A 22,163-nucleotide genomic window follows, 5' to 3' on the forward strand; every position below is an offset into this window, starting at 1 on the left:
ACATAGAAAAACATTGTAAAAAGTTTAGACAACACTGTTCCTTGATTCAACTAACTTTGTTAGTCGATTAACATTATAATAATATTATCTTTAAGATAAAAACTAATTTAAATTATTAAAAATTTGATGACGATATCTTTATTTATATATTTATTAGGACCTTTAATAGTAATTTAAATAATATAAATTATGAAATAACTAAATCAAAACTTGTAATTGATATCAGAGATTTGATTGGTTAATAAATCATTATACCAACTTTCTTTTAATATATATAAAAGATAAATACAAATATAAAGAAAACTTAAAGATAAAGATTGTTTTATTGGATATATATTAGCTATTATTCTTAATTTATTATATTAAAGTTATTAGTTAAGAAATGTAAATTGGTGACGGAAAACAAAAAACTGTAAATTAAAGTTAAAATTGAAATCAAATGTCAATTTTAGGAAATCGAGAGATGTGATTGATAGATAAGTTATTAGAACAACTATCTTTTAGGCCCCGTTCTTTTTTTACTTAATTGACTTAATAATTAAAAACTTAATGTATTCAGTCAAATTTCATGTTTTTTTTTTTACTTAATAAACAAAAATAACCGTAAATTATTTATTAGAATATTTAAACAAATGGAAATAAAGTCTTTCGCTTCAACCCACCACAACCAGCACCTTTCAACCCGCACATTACCCTATTTGCCCATTACACGCAACCTGCCCAACCCACTTTCCCATAGCTGTAACCATAAACTTCACAGCAAGAAACTAAGGATAGCATCTTCTGTTTAAAAAAAAGCTAGAGAAGGTGATGAAAAAAAAAGTGATCTGATGAACTTGTTTGGTTGTAATAAACGTACGCGTGTATAACTGACTGCTCTGTGTGTCCATTTGGTTGTCATTTAGAAAAAGGAAAGAATATTAATATAATTAAGATGAGTAATGTCCAAGGTTAAGTGACCCTTCATCTTTTATTCATTACTCTTTTTAATTCCATGTGTGTTAATATGTATACAACATGTATGGTGGTTAAGTGTTAAGTTATAATAATTGGTAATTACTTTGGGTATAAGTTAAGGCGACGTGTTAGCTTGAAATCAGGCCATTAGGCCACCGTGTTTAGTGTGAGTCTTTTATCATTGTTCTAACAAACTAGGTGCTACTGGGGCATTAATCCAGAACAGGGAGCTACTATCAATAAAATTGTAACAACCGTCTTCTATCGGCCGTGTACGTGTTTTCTATCTGATACTTATCAGTATGCTAGACAAGACGCTAACAATACTGATGCAGGGGCAAGCCCTTTGGACCAAGACAATCCAGTCAACCCATTAGGCCCAGCCCGAGATCAGAATACCATGGACTAAAGAATAGACAGAATAGACTTTGCTTGGTGTGCAAGCTTGTAACACCCTGCTTTATAAAAATATGGATTTCAAAAAAAAATTCAACTTTAAACATAACACTGTTTATAAAATGCGGAAGCGACTTTTAAAAGTCCCAATTGATTCCTAACGGAACCAATAAAACATAATGAATGTATTAAAAAGGTGTTACCAACCAGTATCATCACAATAATGTAAATGAAATCTACAATAAACCTCAATAAAGACAGTCAGCGTAATAAAAGCCAAAAGGGCTAATGAAATAAGACTACTTAAATAGTGCAACTATGGGTAACTAAAGCCAACGTCCAAAGCTCCAATAATAGTTACCCATCTCACAAGCAAGCTACCAGCCATTGATCAATGCCTAACCTGAGGGCACAACACATTTTCACAAAACAAGTGTCAGCTATTAAAGCTGAGTAAGATAACAAGTTAGTATAAATAAAAGGATTGCCAATTAAACACTTTAATAAATCAACTCATGCATATATAAAGGCACAAATAAAAAAACATAAACTGCATAATAAGGATTATCAAATCCTATAATGTGCCTAGCAATCCTCCACAGCCACCAATATCCACATAACTACATAGGCTGCATAAATCAACAAAAGGTTATGCTATAATAAACTACATATAAAGGTTGTGTGAGGCGGCTAAATAGCCAAATACGGATCCCCACACCCGACTTGATGGGTAGACCTTACGGTGGTCCATCTATGTCGTTATGGATAGGCATAACCAAATCCATGAGTATTCCGTTAACACCAGGTGGTCAACCACGACACCCAAAATACTCTAAACACCAGGTTGTATTCACAAGAGAACATGATCAGGGTTCCAAGTGACGTCATAGCACACTCCGCCTAAACAGACTTCATGTGGGTTAAGCTTAACTCTTACACCAATGCTCGAGACTTTCACCAAAAGATATATTAAAAATATATCACACAAATATCTACATAATATTTTAGGGCCCTTAAACGTGCACGTGACATGGCAACCTAAATCATGTCTAGTGTACTATGTGTACAAGTCCACATAAATCATTTACCACGCAATTAACAAGCTACATATATCAACAATACAACATTAAACTCAATTATACCCAACCATACTTTAACAACACCCAATAAGCCTCCCACATATATCACACACCTATAATACGTATGAGATAGTTGAACAACCTAAAAAGGGAGTTTAGTTATTAAAACTAAGTTTTGTTGTGTCCTCAGGTGTCAAAAGTAAGTTATCTTACCTTTTGCAGCTTCACAAATCACCTATACCAATAGCTTACTAAGATTGTTATATATTCTCACCAACCTATAAACGACCAACAGATACATCAACCAAACCGACAAAACATGGCAGACTCGATATTCCTAAAATAAAATTTGACACTATAAACTCTAAAATTGAAATCTCTCATGAAACAACATATTTGTTGTTCACGTGATTTTCTAAATCATAAACCATATGTGAAGTATTTTTAATACTAATATTTTATATAGTTTTGTTTACGGATATTAATAAGCCAGTAAATTATCACTAGCTCAAAGGACAAACACCACATAGGTACTACATATATAGATAGATAAAATACAAACACCATTTTAATCTTCTCTGTTTCTTGTTGATCGACCAACACAAGTAAAAGGGACCACTTTTCCACATGCACTACTACCATGATGAGGAACCCTTTTTCTTTACCAATCCATCTGACAAAATACAACGGCAATCCACTTTTTTTTTTTTTTTATAACTATTTTATCTTTTCTTGACCTCTATTGAAAGGGACCCATACAGTTAGATATTTATGTTTGCTGATTTATAAAAGACTACACACACTTATACATATTTCGGTTTACACATATCACCAAAATTTTACTCTCTTCTTTATGCAACTTTGACAAACCAAAGAAGTACAACAGTAAAAGAAAACAATAAACCTTATAAAAACTTTTAATGATTTCGACAGCTTCAATCATACAAGGGACAAATAAAACCATTACTTTTTTTTTTTACTTCTTTATCTTTTATATATTAATATAGGAAAATAATAAAGAAAGCAGTAAGACAGTTCTAATTTCGGCCAGCCGCCACTGTCCACCACAGAACCACTGTCGGCCGCTGTAAACCACCGACTTCTCACCTTTTATTCCTCTTCATCTTATTTTCTTTTACTTTTGGGTAAGATTAATTTAGATCTTTGAATTTAAATAATTTTCTTCATCAAAAATCACAAGATTTCTTATATATATATAAATCGGTTATCTATATATATGTGTTTATATATATATACGAATTTTTCTATCTATATATAAATACACATATTGTCGGCTATATACCTTCTTCTCCTTCTAAATCCATCTTTCTTTAAGACATATATATATAAATCGGATGCGTATGTATTTATATACATAGATCCGAATTTAGTTTTTGATAAATGCATTTTTATTTCGGTTATAGATCTTAAAATGTTTTAGATCCGATTTTCTTGACAAAATTACTTGTTTTTCGGTTGTATATATCTATTTAAATATATAGATCCGAGTTCTTGGCCAAAAGTATATATATTTCGGGTATATGTTTGGGTGTATAAATTTAGATCCGAGAATCTTGAGCCAAAAACCCTTGAATCCGAAAAGTTTAGCACCGAAAACCTCTAAATCCATAAACTTTTGGTCCAAAATCTTTGATCTTGGTAAGATTTGATGTTGTAATGCGATTTTTGGTTCTAGTTCATGTTTTTATAAACCGAAAATTATTAAATCCGAAAATATGTATGATATATGGTTGTTCTTGGTTAAATCTAGCATAGATTCGGGTTGTAAAATGATTTGGATTGTGTATCGTGTTGGATCTAGACTTGTTCTTGATTCTTGGGTCGGTCAACCGTTGGTCAACACCGGTCAAACCGGCCAGAAAACATTTTTGGCTTCAAAAATTGTTTTGTTTTGTGTTTGTTATTTAAATCTAATGTTTGTAAGTTGTTTTCTTGTCGGTCAACGCCGGTCAAACCTGTCATAAAATGTATTTTGGGTTTAAAGTTAATTTTGGAGATTAATTAGCAATTCTTGGTCAAAATTTTGATTAGTCTTCTTATTGGTCAAAGTCAAAATTGATTTAGGTTTTTGGTCAAAAGTCAAAACTAGAGTTTCTTGGTCAAAGTGAAAGTATAATTGGATCCAAAATGACATGACATCGGAAGTTAACATGGACATTGGACCTAAGTGTATATATATACGGATTAATTAAAATGGACAATTTTATATATATATATACAAGGACTAATTTAATAAGAACAAATGTATATGTATATACATAATATAAATATCAATGGACACGAAAAGACCAAATAAATTATACATTGGTATAATAATAATCAATGACATTGATATAACATTAAAATATGATTTTATTTAAAAGGAGTATTTCTTTTGGACAATTTATAAGAACAAATGAGACTATTATTAAATATTATGACGTTGACGAGATATAATTGCATTTCTTAAGACACTAGTATAGAATATGGACTTGTACAATTAAGTAAGTGCTCACTGGGTGACTTGTGGACAATGTAGGACTTTTAGACAGATAATGTTCGTGTTTCAGGTGTACTTAACTGTTCATGTTCGTTGACTCTATGGTGCTTATACTTAAGCTGCTTTCAGGTGAGTTTCGTAGCCCCTCTTTTTACAAGTTTTGGGGTGAAAAGTATACTTGTTCTTTTAAACAGTTTTGTCGATTTATGTTTATGTTCAATATTGAGCCTGTGCGTATAGAGTTACTTATGCCATTTGACGTGCTTCTGTCTTGTTGTATGTGTGTGATTATGTGTTTGTTGTTGTGCTTTATGACGTGCTTATTTGACGTGCTTTTTGTGTATATTGGAGACTTTAGACTTTGGACTAACGCAGGTACCGTAAGGCCGGACTTTGAAACATTGAGACTTTGAGGTCTCTCAGACTTTAAGACTTGTGACTTTGAGACTTGAGACTTGTGACTTTGAGATTTGAGCTTGAGACTTGAGTACTTTGACTTATATGGCGTAACTCTGCTCATTATATATTGAACAAATACTTATTTTGACTTAAAAGAATCGACAAAAGACTTATTTCTTTGACTAGACTTTTTGACAAAAACCTACGAACTCACCAACCTTTGTGTTCACACGTTTTAGTATACTTTTCAGGTACTCAAGCTAATCAGGGATAAGGACTTTTATGCTAGGACTGGACTATGGAGATTTATGCTCCATTACTGATGTCAGACTTTAAGACTACATGCCTTAGACTATACCGTTGAATGACTTATTGTATTAAGTTGTTCTAGCATCATTATGACTTTGAACACATGTTTTGGGAATATATTTATTATATTCTATTTCATTTAGAAGTATCTACGCAATTCCATATCGTGCAATACTTTTCATGACACCTCATGTTTCCGCCAACGGTGGGGTTTTACAAAATGGTATCAGAGCCGTGGTTGTAGAGAATTAGGTGGAAAAGCCTAGACTATAACCTAAGAACCCCGTATAGCATTTACGACAGGAATCATAGATGCATTCTAGACGTGCTAACGTCGCTTCTATTTTGAGTTCTTGTTCTATTAAGACTTATTATCCCTGTGCTTACGTGATTGTGACTGTCATTTGGTGACTATGTACTTATGGTGACTGTGTGCTTATGGTGATGTTGTGATTATTTATGTGTATTAGAGCAAGATGAAGTGATGGTACTAACTAGTATTGCAGGAAAGATAGCAAGGAAAAGCCTGATCAACTTTCTGCGATTATCCCCCTGTTTTACGACAGTTTTTGACCTAATGGATTGCACTTGTAGTGAGAGTCTGGTAGCAATCCTGGTCTGCTTAATGGGTATTGGTGAGGTGGAGGGTTAGCCGCTGGTACACCCTGTATACATTTTGAGCCAATACCTAGAGAGCATATCAGTACCGTGATCCGACCTTGCATTAGATGTACTAGGGGTGTGGAGGGTTAGCCACTGATACACCCTGTATACATACACTAATAGTGCAACAGATGTAGGTGTTAGATCCGGACCACATTTTAACTGCGATTTAGGGTTATATATTAGTAGTGTATATATATATATGTTGCATTGACGTGGACTGCATGACTAGTTTAGGTTCTGGATAGCATCCCTTAGACCATTTAAGTTCTAGATAGCATCCCTTAGACCATTTAAGTTCTAGATAGCATTCCTTAGACTATAAGACGAGAGAGATTGCCGAGTGTAACATGTGACATAGACATTGACATTTTCGAGCGCTTCTTCCCGTCTAACGTTCAAGAGATATGCTAACGTGTGTGTAATAGCGGTGAGACGAGAGCTACTTCGAACGGAGACGAACCCCGTGATTATTCAAGTCGACAATACTATCCTGGCATGAAATGCACAAAATGCGACGAATGAAGGGTCGACTTATAATAAAGTTATGGATGCTCAGCAGGAGGAAGCAATGAATAGGAGACCAATGAATACTATGAAGACGTTGATGAGAGAATTTGTATTGGAAATGTACTAAGAGAGCCTAGAAGTGGTGTTAGATGTTTTACTTACAAAATTTTCAAGGATTGTGGTGTGCAAGATTATGATGGCAGAGGTGGAGCAATCAAGTTTATTCAGTGGTTAGATAGATGGAAGTTGCGATTGGCATTAGTGGGTGTACTCTCGGTCAGAGGGTGAGGTATGTGACAAATTTCTTTACCTTGGATGCGCTGTCTTGGTGGAATGGTTAGTGTCGATCCAGAGGCAGAGTAGTGACTGAGGCGGTGTCATGGTAAAATATATATATATATAAATTAGGAGTTGTTGACGAGAAAGTTATATACGGCAACTGAACTCATACAGTTATATAGAGAACTTTTAGATCATAAGATGATTGGTGCTAATCATGTTGGTTACGCTACAAGTTTCTATGAGTTGCCAAGCCTTGTTTCACATTTGGTTAATCCCGCGAGCAAAGGCATCAAGTAGTATCTTTTTAGGTTGATCCCTCAGATTAGGTCGATTATGGTTGTTATTCACCCGCTTACTCTGGAAGCGATTATATTGAGATCTGAGGCTGTGACTGATGAGTTGATGCAGTGTGTTGGATGGCAGGTTTAAGTTGATGTCCATCCTAATCAGCTACAAGTTGCTGGACCCGTCAAAATAGAGGCAATTAAGTTCAATCTGCTAGAGGTCGTACTTACGTACTAAATGCAACAGAGACTCGTAACGATTCAATTGTGCTACAGGGAACTTCTTCTGAATGATCTTTATGCTACCGTTCTTTTGACTCGAGGGCTGATTATAGTTTTGTCGCGACTAGTTTCGTTTCCTTATTGAATATTAGACCGTGTCTTACATATATATATTTTGACGTACAAATGGTTAATTGAGAGCTAGTTAGACAAGACTGGGTCATTCTTTCGTGCACATTAGTTCTTATTGACTATGTTTTCGTCATTGACTTAGTACCTTTAGGAAAAGGGAGTTTTGACGTCATTATTGGTATGGACTTGGATGTCTTTGGTTGTTGCGACGATACTATGTAGTGCAAAAGTTATTAGAATTCCCTTATAACTTTTGATTCAGAAGACTAGGTTCCAAAAGGTCATAACTTTTACCATTCCATTATCTTTTCATGCTCTATGAGAAATCGACGCTAAGGTCTTCCTACATAACTCATTTTCTCGTTCTTACATAATGGCGAGATACTAGAAGTTTAGCGCGAGAGGTCTGAGTCTCTTGAGGGTTGTGTCGTGAGTGTGTCTGTTAAAGAGGTTAACTTGACTGATGTCCATGTCGTTCATGACTATCAAGATGTCTTCCCTGAAGATTTACTCGGTTTACCTTCGTCTTGACAACTGGATTTTCGTATTAGCCTTGTTCCTAATGCAGATCCTGTAGCAAAATCCCCTATAGACATGTAGCAACTAAATTACCAGAATTGGCTACACAATTAAAAGAACTTCAAGACAAGGGATTTACTAGACCTAATCAGTCGCCGTGGGGAGCAGCTGTTTTATTCGTCAAAGAGAAGGATGGTTCATTTCGTATGTGTATCGACTATCGTGTGCTGAATATATTAATAGTGAAGAATCGTTATCCTCTTCCTATCAACCAGCTCCAAGGTACAAAGTGTTTCTCAAGGATTGACTTACGTTTAGAGTATCATCAATTAAGTGTACATAAAGACGACATACCAAAAACCGCTTTTAAGACAAGATATGAACAATTTGAATTTACAGTTATGCCCTTTGGATTAACTAACGCCCGGGAGTGTGCATAGACTTGGTGGATAGAGTGCGCCGACTGTATTTGGCCAAGTTTGTTATTGTGTTTATCGACGACATTTAGAATTGCTCAAAGACAAGAGAGGAACATACTAAACACTTGAAAAAGATACTAGAAATGTTGAGGAAAGAAAAATTGTATGGAAAGTTCTCTAAATGTAAATTCTAGCTGAATAAGGTATACTTTTTTTTGAGACATGTTGTGAGCAAGGATGGAATACAAGTAGATCCTAGCAAGGTTGATTCAGTTAAGAATTGGAGAACGCCAAAGACGCCGACTAAGGTTAGACAGTTCCTTGGTCTGGCGAGTATTATAGAAAGTTCATTGAAATTTTTTCTAGGATTACGCTACCGCTAACGCAATTGACGCAGAAGACAGATCGTATGTTTGAGGCGAGAAACAAGAAAAAGCATTTCAGATTTTGAAGGATAGGTTATGTAATGCACCGATTTTGAGTCTACCTGAAGGATCTGATGACTTTGTAGTGTACTGCGATGCATCGGGTCAAGGATTAGGTTGTGTGCTCATGCAAAGAGGCAAGGTGATTGCATACGCCTCACGACAATTGAAGGTCCATGAGAAGAACTACACAACTCATGACTTGGAATTATGAGCAGTGGTTTTTGCATTAAAGTGTTGGAGACATTATTGATATGGAACCAAGTGTGTAATCTACACGGATCACAAGAGTCTATAACATATTTTCAATCAACAAGATTTGAATATGAGACAACAAAGATGGCTTGAGTTACTCAGTGATTATGACTGTGACATTCGTTATCACCCGGGGAAAGCCAATGTAGTGGCCGACGCCCTAAGCCGTAAGGAAAGGGTTAAACCTAGACGAGTACGGGTTACGAGAATTAAAGAGATGTTAGAGATGAGATCATAGAAGCATAGATAGTAATTGCCGATGATGAACTTCTCAAAAAGAAAATGAGAGGTATGGAACAACATCTAGATAAAAGGGACGAGGGTGGATTATATTTTTCGGACAAACTATGGATTCCCTTCATCGGCGATTTAAGGGCATTAATTATGAATGAAGCTCATAATACGATGTATTCAATATATACAGACACTGACGAGATGTACTATGACATGCGTGAGTTGTATTGGTGGCCTGGCATGAAGAAGGATGTTGCTGAAATTGTAAGCCTATGCATGACGTGTTCACGACTGAAAGTAGAACATCAGAAGCCTGCAGGATTATTTAGACAACCAGGAATTCCTTAATAGAAGTGGGAAGGTGTGACTATGGATTTCATTATAAAGCTACCTAGAAAGGAAAAGGGTCATGATATGATTTGGGTGATCATTAATAGATTCACAAGTTTGTTTATATATTGGCTATTCGAGAGAAAGACCCCACAGAGAAATTAGTGAAAAAGTATGTAAAAGAAGTCGTGTCAAAGCATGGTGTACCGGTTTCAGTTATTTTGGGCAGAGATATTCGCTTCGATTCTAAATTTTGATGAGGGTTTCATAAGGCTTTTGGAAATAGGATGAACATTAGTGCGGCGTACTATCCTCAGATCGATGGTCAGAGTGAGCGTACGATTCAGACTTTATAGGACATGTTGAGAGCATGACGATCTACCTTTGATAGAATTTTCTTACAACATTAATTAACACGCGAATACTAACATGGCCCATTTCAAGGTATTGTATAAAAGAAAGTGTAGATGCCCTGTCGCTTGGGCTGACTTTGGTGATGGTCCATTGGTTGGACCTAAGCTTATTGAAGAGACTACCGAGAAAATAATTCAAATTAAGGAGTGACTTATATTAGCACGTGAACGACAAAAGAAGTATACTGATGTGAGACGTAGACCTTTGGAATAAAGTGTCGGAGATCGTGTATTTCTTAAGGTTTCCACGTGGAAAAGAGTGGTTAGATCTGTCAAAAGCGGAAAGCTCAAACCAGGATATATCAGACCATTGAGGTACTAGGAAAAGCTGGCAAGGTAGCCTATCGATTGAGACTTTTGGAAGAGCTTAAGGGAGTTCGCGATGTATTTCATATGTCGCGTTAGAAAGTGTCTAGCCGAGGAGGAACTTCAAGTGCCTGTAGACGAAATCCGGATCGACGATAAGCTGATTTTGTTGAAGAGCCTGTGGAGATTTTGGATCGCAAGGGATGGAAATTAAAGAAAACCAAGTATACACTTGTCAAGGTTCGTTGGAATTCAAAGCGAGGGTCTGAATATACTTGGGAACAGGAAGATCATTTCAAGACAGCATACCCCCAATTGTTTGATGGGACTAGTGCGAGTTGAATTTCGGGACGAAATTCTTTTAACGGGGTAATGCTGTGACAACCGTCATCTGAGCGATACTTTCCCGAAGTACTTTTCCGGTCGTCTTTAGTTCTCTCCATTCATGTACGCGACTTTATAACTAGAATATGTATTTTAGGGCGTGAAAGTCATTAGTCTGTAAGGCATTATTAACGGAACGAGTGGACTTATGTTTCTATTCGGACTTTATGAGCATTTAGACTATAGAAAAATTGTGCGTGGACTCGAGAACCGGAGAAATACTAGTTGTCTTGTGGAAATGCCAAATTAAGTGAAATACTTAAAATTTAACCAATTAAATATTTAATAAAGAAATATAGACATATTTATATTCGTTAGAAAGCTATTGAAAAGTTACATCCAAATGTGTCAACGAAATAAATTAACAAGTCTCGTGTTTTCTCTAATTGTTGGGTCAAACCATTTTATATGGAAGTCAAAGGAACTAGGAAAATGGAAGAACAAAAATAAAAATAAAAACAAAAACCATAGTTTCCTAGCCCTGATCCCTAATTTCTCCTCTCCACCTCTCTCACTCTTCTCCCTCTCACCCACTTGGCCGCCCTTCTCTCTCAATTTCGGCTAGCCGCCACCGTCCACCACAGAACCACCGCCAGCCGCCGTAAACTACCACCACTTCTCACCTTTTATTCATCTTCATCTTATTTTCTTTTACTTTTGGGTAAGATTAATTTAGATCTTTGAATTTAAATGATTTTATTCATCAAAAATCACAAGATTTCTTATATATATATAAATCGGTTATATATATATGTGTTTATATATACGAATTTTTCTATCTATATATATATACACACACATATTTTCGGCTATATATCTTCTTCTCCTTCTAAATCCAACTTTCTTTGAGACATATATATGTATAAATCGGATGAGTATGTATTTATATACTTAGATCCGAAATTAGTTTTTGATAAATGCATTTTTATTTCGGTTATAGATCTTAAAATGTTTTAGATCCGATTTTCTTGACAAAATTACTTGTTTTTCGGTTGTATATATCTATATAAATATATAGATCCGATTTCTTGGCCAAAAGTATATATATTTCGGGTATATGTTTGGGTGTATAAGTTTAGATCCGAGAATCTTTAGCCAAAAACCCTTGAATCCGAAAAGTTTAGCACCGAAAACCTCTAAATCCATAAACTTTTGGTCCAAAATCTTTGATCTTGGTAAGATTTGATGTTGTAATGCGATTTTTGGTTCTAGTTCATGTTTTTATAAACCGAAAATTATTAAATCCGAAAATATGTATGATATATGGTTGTTCTTGGTTAAATCTAGCATAGATTCAGGTTGTAAAATGATTTGGATTGTGTATCGTGTTGGATCTAGACTTGTTCTTGATTCTTGGGTCGGTCAACCGTTGGTCAACACCGGTCAAATCTGCCAGAAAACATTTTTGGCTTCAAAAATTGTTTTGTTTTGTATTTGTTATTTAGATCTAATGTTTGTAAGTTGTTTTCTTGTCGGTCAACGCCGGTCAAACCTGTCGTAAAATGTATTTTGGGTTTAAAGTTAATTTTGGAGATTAATTAGCAATTCTTGGTCAAAATTTTGATTAGTCTTCTAATTGGTCAAAGTCAAAATTGATTTAGGTTTTTGGTCAAAAGTCAAAACTAGAGTTTCTTGGTCAAAGTGAAAGTATAATTGGATCCAAAATGACATGACATCGGAAGTTAACATGGACATTGGACCTAAGTATATATATATACGGATTAATTAAAATGGACAATTTTATATATATATACAAGGACTAATTTAATAAGAACAAATGTATATGTATATACATAATATAAAGATCAATGGACACGAAAAGACCAAATAAATTATACATTGGTATAATAATAATCAATGACATTGATATAAACATTAAAATATGATTTTATTTAAAAGGAGTATTTCTTTTGGACAATTTATAAGAACAAATGAGACTATTATTAAATATTATGACGTTGACGAGATATAATTGCATTTCCTAAGACACTAGTATAGAATATGGACTTGTACAATTAAGTAAGTGCTCACTGGGTGACTTGTGGACAATGTAGGACTTTTAGACAGATAGTGTTCGTGTTTCAGGTGTACTTAACTGTTCATGTTTGTTGACTCTATGGTGCTTATACTTAAGCTGCTTTCAGGTGAGTCTCGTAGCCCCTCTTTTTACAAGTTTTGGGGTGAAAAGTATACTTGTTCTTTTAAACAGTTTTGTCGATTTATGTTTATGTTCAATATTGAGCCTGTGCGTATAGAGTTACTTATGCCATTTGATGTGCTTTTGTCTTGTTGTATGTGTGTGATTATGTGTTTGTTGTTGTGCTTTATGACATGCTTTTTGTGTGTATTGGAGACTTGAGACTTTGGACTAAGGCAGGTACCGTAAGACCGGACTTTGAAACATTGAGACTTTGAGGTCTGTCAGACTTTAAGACTTGTGACTTTGAGACTTCAGACTTGTGACTTTGAGATTTGAACTTGAGACTTGAGTACTTTGACTTATATGGCGTAACTCTGCTCATTATATATTGAACAAATACTTATTTTGACTTAAAAGAATCGACAAAAGACTTATTTCTTTGAATAGACTTTTTGACAAAAACCTACGAACTCACCAACCTTTGTGTTCACACGTTTTAGTATACTTTTCAGGTACTCAGCCTAATCAGGGATAAGGAGTTTTATGCTAGGACTGGACTACGGAGATTTTTGCTCCATTACTGATGTCAGACTTTAAGGCTACATGCCTTAGACTATACCGTTTAATGACTTATTGTATTAAGTTGTTCTAGCATCATTATGACTTTGAACTCATGTTTTGGGAATATATTTATTATATTCTATTTCATTTAGAAGTATCTATGCAATTCCATGTCGTGCTGTACTTTTCATGACACCTCATGTTTCCGCCAACGGTGGGGTGTTACAATGATAAGCGGTACTCAAATGAATTCTAGTACCTAACTCTCGATGCAATCCCTTCCAAAAGTTAGAGTTAAATCGACTGTCTCAATCTGAAACAATAGATAAAGGAACCCCATGCTTCGACACAATCTCATCCACATATAACTCAGCCAACTTATTAAGTGGTGTTGTCTCACGTGTAGCTAAGAAATGAGCACTCTTGGTCAATCTATCCACTATGACCCATATCATATCATTACCTTTAGGTGTCCTGGGTAATTTTGTTATAAAATCCATGGTAATGTGATCCCACTTCCACTCTGGAATCTCTAACTGCTGTAACTTACCATAAGGCTTTTGGTGCTCAGCCTTGACTTGAGCACAAGTCACACACCTCTGAACAAACTCAGCCACATCTAACTTCATAACAGGCCACCAATACAATGGCTTAAGATCACGATACATCTTAGTTGCACCCGGATGAACTGAATATCTCGATCTATAAGCTTCTTCAAGTATCAACTCTCGTATACCCCCGACTTTAGGCACCCAAATCCTACCATTCAAGGTCTGAAAACCCCGACTATTCACCACCATTTCAATTCTCTTCTTTTTACCTATTCCTTCATTATCAATATTAGCCAGTAACAAAGCCTCAACTTGGGCCAACTTGATATGCTCAAGCAACCCAGATTTCACCTCAATAACCATGGAATTAAGTCGACATACGGGACCCTGTCCTTTTCTACTCAAAGCATCAGCTACTACATTAGCTTTCCCCGGATGATATTTAATTTCATAATCATAGTCTTTTAACAACTCCATCCAGCGCCTTTGTCTCGCATTCAAGTCTTGCTGGTTAAAGACATACTGCAAGCTCTTATGATCAGTCAATAAAGTACACTTTGTGCCATAAAGATAATGTCTCCATAACTTCAAAGCAAAAACTACTGCTGCAAGCTCCAAATCATGAGTCGGATAATTCTTCTCATGTGGCTTCAACTGGCGTGAAGCATATGCAATTACCTTACCACGCTGCATCAAGACACAACCCAAACCAGTACCAGAAGCATCACTATAAACAGCCATATCCTCAGAACCTTCAGGCAAGGCAAGAATAGGAGCTTCACACAATTTCTTCTTCAAGGTCTGAAAAGATTTTTCTTGTGAATCTGTCCACAAGAATTTCACCCCTTTCTTTGTCAATTCAGTCATAGGCTTAGCAATACGAGAGAAATCCTGAATGACCCTTCTGTAATAGCCAGCTAAACCCAAAAATGACTTAATCTCTATCGGTGACTTAGGCTGTTCCCACTTCATTACAGCCTCAATTTTTGAAGAATCAACTTTCAAACCTTCACTAGAGATGACATGCCCAAGGAAATGAACTTCATTAAGCCAAAATTCGCACTTAGAGAATTTAGCATATAGCTTCTCCTTCCTGAGAACCTCAAGAACAGTCCTCAAGTGCTCACGATGCTCCTCAATAGATTTAGAGTAAATAAGAATGTCATCGATGAAAACAATGACAAAATGATCAAGATAAGGCCGACAAACACGATTCATGAGATCCATGAAAGCAGCTAGAGCATTAGTCAAACCAAAATGCCCATAACGAGTACGAAAAGCTGTCTTAGCAACACTTTCTCCATCCACCTTCAACTGATGATAACCAGATCACAAGTCATCAATAGTGATATGCACAATCTTCTTAGAACAGAGAATAACAGCACCATTCTTAGACATCCAATCCATACCCACAACAATATCAAAGCTAGCTACAGTAGTAGGTAGCAAGTCAATAGAAAAGGAATGACCCTCTATCTCTATAGAACAATCAAAGAACCCATCACGAACCATAGAAGTTCAACCATCAACTACCTCAACCTCAATAGGTTTATCTAACGGGCGAGTCAATTTACCAAGCTTAGGAGCAAATAAAGTAGACACAGAAGATCTATTTGCACCAGAATCAAATAACACATTAGCAAGAGAATAATTAATAATAAATATACCACTAACTACCTCATCATCTGATCGAGCAAGCTCAGCAGTCATGTTGAAGGCACGAGCTGTAGTCTTCGGTCGCTCATTCTTGTTATCGATAGGCTTCAGTTTGGGACAATCTGGTTTCTGATGCCCTGTATGCTTACAATAATGACAACGAGGCTCGGCTGTACAATCCTTAGCAAGATGGCCCATACCGGTACACCTGCTACAACTCATAGTACTAGGAGAACACAGACCAGTATGCTTTGATTTGCACCGTACGCACCAACTTCCCAACTGCTTATCATTGTTGCTATTAGAAGAATTACCCTTAAACCTTTTATTGGACCCTGAAGACCTATCATTGCTCCTTTTGAAGCCAGAATTACCATCCTTCCTAACCTTGGACCCCAAATCATACTCCACACGCTTGGCCTCATCAACAGCCAAACTCAATGTAGTTTTACCCCTACAAAACCCACGATACTCAGCTAGAAGCCCATTCACAAAACGAGTAACAGTAGCTGCTTCAGTAGCGCACAAATGTGGACAAAATGTCATCTTCTCAGTAAACAACTTAGCATACTCTTCCACAGAGTTATCCCCTTTTTTGAGAGTCAAGAACGACTGCTCCAACACCTCCAAGTCCCTGGCAGTGCAATACTCCCTCTCAAATAACCCAACAAAAGACTGCCAAGTCATACTAGAAATGTAAGCTGAGCCCAAAATAGTGTGATGAGTATTCCACCAATCCAAAGCACCCTTGAAAATACCACCCTTGAAAATACCACAAGATTCAAATACCACCCTTGAAAATATTCGGCTTGCATTTCATGAAATTATTATACGCATGAACCGTATCACGGTTACCCCCACGATCACGATTATTTCTGTCATCATCCCTACGCCTCCTGTTAATATCACCATCCCGACCATCAAGTGTCCTGTCATCCTGACGATGAATAGAGTGAATCGAAGAAGTATTACCCATGAAAGAACGGGTAGGAGATAGTTCCTCATTCTGGCGTTTTCGGCGAGGGTAACTCTCCCCTGACCTTTCAGGCTGATTCAACAGATAATTCCTCTCATATCTGATTTCAGTCAACTCAGCTCTTGTCTTGGTTAATTCATTGGTGACACTGCGAAGCAATTCGGCCATTTCAGCTTCGGTAGGACGAGAATTCACATTGTTATTCGTGTTACTGACACCTTCTCCATTAACACCATTCATGCTCTTGTGTTCACCATACTTCTATAAAATCACAACGAGAGATTTAGCTATAGGTATAGCGAGAAGTAAGGAAGATAAGGCTAAGCTACAAAAATATGCATATACACTACAATTACATATAAGCATTAATCATACTCTCACTCTCAACCCAAATCCTTCCTAAGGCAATCTTCCTAAAGCTTAAATGTGCAATACATCACTAGTTTAAGTCCAAGACCAACACCTCTGGTCAACGGTTCACTTAAACTATTGCTCTGATACCAACTTGTAACACCCTGCTTTATAAAAATATGGATTTCAAAAAAAAATTTCAACTTTAAACATAACACTGTTTATAAAATGCGGAAGCGACTTTTAAAAGTCCCAATTGATTCCTAACGGAACCAATAAAACATAATGAATGTATTAAAAAGGTGTTACCAACCAGTATCATCACAATAATGTAAATGAAATCCACAATAAACCTCAATAAAGACAGTCAGCGTAATAAAAGCCAAAAGGGCTAAAGAAATAAGTCTACTTAAATAGTGCAACTATGGGTAACTAAAGCCAACGTCCAAAGCTCCAATAATAGCTACCCATCTCACAAGCAAGCTACCAGCCACTGATCAATGCCTAACCTGAGGGAACAACACATTTTCACAAAACAAGTGTCAGCTATTAAAGCTGAGTAAGATAACAGGTTAGTATAAATAAAAGGATTGCCAATTAAAACACTTTAATAAATCAACTAATGCATATATAAAGACACAAATAACAAAACATAAACTGCATAATAAGGATTATCAAATCCTATAATGTGCCTAACAATCCTCCATAGCCACCAATATCCACATAACTACATAAGCTGCATAAATCAACAAAAGGTTATGCCATAATAAACTACATATAAAGGTTGTGTGAGGCGGCTAAATAGCCAAATACGGATCCCCACACCCGACTTGATGGGTAGACCTTACGGTGGTCCACCTATGTCGTTATGGATAGGCATAACCAAATCTATGAGTATTCCGTTAACACCAGGTGGTCAACCACGACACCCGAAATACTCTAAACACCAGGTTGTATTCACAAGAGAACATGATCAGGGTTCCAAGTGACGCCATAGCACACTCCGCCTAAATAGACTTCATGTGGGTTAAGCTTAACTCTTACACCAATGCTCGAGACTTTCACCAAAAGATATATTAAAAATATATCACACAAATATCTACATAATATTTTAGGGCCCTTAAATGTGCACGTGACATGACAACCTAAATCATGTCTAGTGTACTATGTGTACAAGTCCACATAAATCATTTACCACGCAATTAACAAGCTACATATATCAATAATATAACATTAAACTCATTTCTACCCAAGCATACTTTAACAACACCCAATAAACCTCCAACATATATCCCACACCCAATATATGCATGACATAGTTGAACAACATAAAAAGGGAGTTTAGTTATTAAAACTAAGTTAATCACCGATACCAATAGTTTACCAAGATTGTTATATATTCCCACCAACCTATAAACGACCAACAGATACATCAACCAAACCGACAAAACATGGCAGCCTCGATATTCCCAAAATAAAATTTGACACTATAAACTCTAAAATTGAAATCTCTCATGAAACAACATATTTGTTGTTCACGTGACTTTCTAAATCATAAACCATATGTGAAGTATTTTTAATACTAATATTTTATATAGTTTCGTTTACGGATATTAATAAGCCAGTAAATTATCACTAGCTCAAAGGACAAACACCACCCTTTATTATTATATACATATAGGTACTACATATATAGATAGATAAAATACAAACACCATTTTAATCTTCTTTCTTTCTTGTTAATCGACCAACACAATTAAAAGGGACCACTTTTCCACATGTACTACTACCATGATGAGGAACCCTTTTTCTTTACTAGTCCATCTGACAAAATACAACAGCTATCCTCTTTTTTTTTTTATAACTATTCTATCTTTTCTTGACCTCTATTGAAAGGGACCCATACAGTTAGATATTTATGTTTACTGATTTATAAAAGACTACACACACGTATACATATTTCGGTTTACACATATCACCAAAATTTTACTTTCTTCTTTCTGCAACTTTGGCAAACCAAAGAAGTACAACAGTAAAAGAAAACAATAAACCTTATAAAAACTTTTAATGATTTCGACAGCTTCAATCATACAAGGGACAAATAAAACCATTACTTTTTTCTTTTGACTTCTTTATCTTTAATATATTAATATAGGAAAATAATAAAGAAAGCAGTAAGACAGTTCTAATTAACTACTTTCTTGAGTCAACGTAGGGAACAACAAATTCTACAATACCAATCAAGTGATTCCCCCCTCTTTTCTTATTTTTGTTTAGCGGCTAAGAGAAAAACACCTACAATCTTTTTCTTTGATCCGCTACAACAAAACAATTGTTTCTAGCTTATTCTTCCTTGTTGGACCGGGACACTGTGTAACACCCCACCGTTGGCGAAAACATGAGGTGTCATGAAAAGTACAGTACGACATGGAATTACATAGATACTGCTAAAATGAAATAGAATATAATAAATATATTCCCAAAACATGAGTTCAAAGTCAAAACGATGCTACAACAGCTCAATACAATAAGTCCATCTACAAGATAGTCCAAGGCATGTAGCCTTAAAGTCTTGATAATAAGCAATGGAGCAAAATCTCTGAAGTCCAGTCCTAGCATATAAGTCTTTATCCCTGATTAGTCTGAGTACCTAAAAAGTATATTAAAACGTGTCAACACAAAGGTTGGTGAGTTCGTAGGTTTTAGTCAAAAAGTCTAGTCAAGAAATAAGTCTTTTGTCGATTCTTTTAAGTACGAAAATAAGTATTTGTTCAACATATGATGAGTAGAGTTACGCCATATAAGTCAAAGTACACAAGTCTCATGTCCAAGTCTCAAAGTCCAAGGTACTCAATGTACCCGAAGTACTCAAAGTCTCAATGTCTCAAAGTCTGGCCTTACGGTACCTGCCTTAGTCCATAGTCTCAAAGTCTCAAGTCTCCATATAAAGCACGTCAAATAAGCACGTCATCAAGCACAACAACAAACACATAATCACACACAAACGACAAGACAGAAGCACGTCAAATGACATAAGTAACTCTATACGCACAGGCTCAATATTGAACATAAACAGAAATCGACAAACTGTTTAAAGAACAAGTATACTTTTCACCCCAAAAACTTATAAAAAGAGGGGCTACGAAACTCACCTGAAAGCAGCACAGCACAAATACCCTAGATGAACGAACAAGAATACGAATAGTCAAGTACACCTGAAATAAACTCACTATCTGTCCAAAAGTCCTACATTGTCCACAAATCACTCAGTAAGTAATTACTTATTTGCACAAGTCCATATCCTATACTAGTGTCTTAGAAAATGTCATTATATCTCGTTAACGTCATAATATTTAGTATTAGTCTCATTTGTTCTTATAAATTGTCCAAAAGAAATATTTCTTTTAATAAAATCATATTTTAAAATCAATATCATCGATTACTATTATACCAATGTATAATTTATTTGGTCTTTTCGAGTCCATTGATCTTTATATTATGTATATACATACATACATATGTTCTTATTGAATTAGTCCTTGTACATGTATTTATATATATATATAAATTGTCCATTTTAATTAATCCGTATATATATATATATACTTAGGTCTAACGTCCATATTAACTCCGATGTCACCTTTTATTGTTTATATCCCTTCAAATATTCATATGAAATATCTTTGTATATTATATTAAGTCCGAATAGTCATTAATCATTATTATACAACTTATGAGTTATATAGTCTAAATATGTATAAGTTTACAACCTTTATTTAACTTTATTTAACTTAAGTCTTGCATATGTATATACCATATTTTTCGACATTAATTTGTCCAAATAGTCATTTTATTTAACTTAAGTCTTGCATATGTATATACATAAGTCCATATTTTTCGACATTAATTTGAAATGGATTATATACATGACTCAAAATGAGTAACCATAATTCACTTTGACCGATAAATCCTAATTTTTGTCCAAGTAAGAAACCTTAATCAATTTTGACCACCAAAAGTCCAATTCAAACACACATACCCCGAAAACCAAATTTTTAACCAAAAAGCATTTCTCGGCCGGTTTGACCGGCGATGACCGATAAGAACACGACTCCCAATATGAACCAAAACGAACAAAAAAGAAGAAAAAGGTGACGAACAGTCGGTTGACCGGCGTTGACCAGAACCTAGACCAAGAACACGACCGGATTCGGTCATTTTTATAACCAAAACATGTTTACAAATTTCGGATACACGCTTGATCTAACCAAATCCAACCAAAACAACACCTATATCACGGTTTTTAGCAACTTTCAATATAAACACACATGAACAAGAACCGAATCCATTGTCCAAGCATCAAATCTTACCAAGAATAAAGATTTCGGATCAAGATTTCGAATTTAAATAAGATTTCGATTCATAGTATTCGGATCTAAAGTATTTCGAATCAAACATGTCGGATTTCAAGAGTTTTCGGGTGTAACATTCCAGATTCAAGGGTTTTTCGGATCTTTAGATCTCGGATCTATAGATTTCGGGTATGTTTATATGCCAAGAACACTATACAACCCAAAATATACATATAATAAGGTACAAAAATCGGGTCTAAATATACATATATATACATAGATATAACCGATTTAGATACATATTGAAGAGAAAATATTCGGATCTAAAATACAAACACCACCGAAAATATATATATTTACATATATATATACAAATCTTCATGAAAAACGGGTTCAAGAAAATATATTTTTGTAAAGATTTCGGATTCAATAATACATACATACATATATCCGATTTATATATATATATATAAATGTAAGAAATCTAGAGATTTTTGATGATAATAACCATTACACTTCGAATCCAACCACTACTTACCAAGATCTAAGAAGAAAAAG

General features: G+C 35.3%; 1 protein-coding gene across 1 annotated transcript; it reads right to left on the reverse strand.

The window, feature by feature from the left end:
- Positions 1–15,788: 15,788 nt before the first annotated feature.
- On the reverse strand, positions 15,789–16,613 carry LOC122587766. Its single transcript, XM_043759932.1, has one exon. It carries the CDS (start codon positions 16,611–16,613, stop codon positions 15,789–15,791), a length of 825 nt encoding a protein of 274 aa, XP_043615867.1.
- Positions 16,614–22,163: the final 5,550 nt, after the last annotated feature.

This window comes from Erigeron canadensis, chromosome 2 (assembly GCF_010389155.1).
Source record: "Erigeron canadensis isolate Cc75 chromosome 2, C_canadensis_v1, whole genome shotgun sequence".
Taxonomy (NCBI): domain Eukaryota; kingdom Viridiplantae; phylum Streptophyta; class Magnoliopsida; order Asterales; family Asteraceae; genus Erigeron; species Erigeron canadensis.

What these genes read in the sequence shown, in the direction of transcription:
- LOC122587766 (XM_043759932.1), bottom strand. Translation starts at nt 16,613, where the DNA reads ATGACTTGGCAGTCTTTTGTTGGGTTATTTGAGAGGGAGTATTGCACT.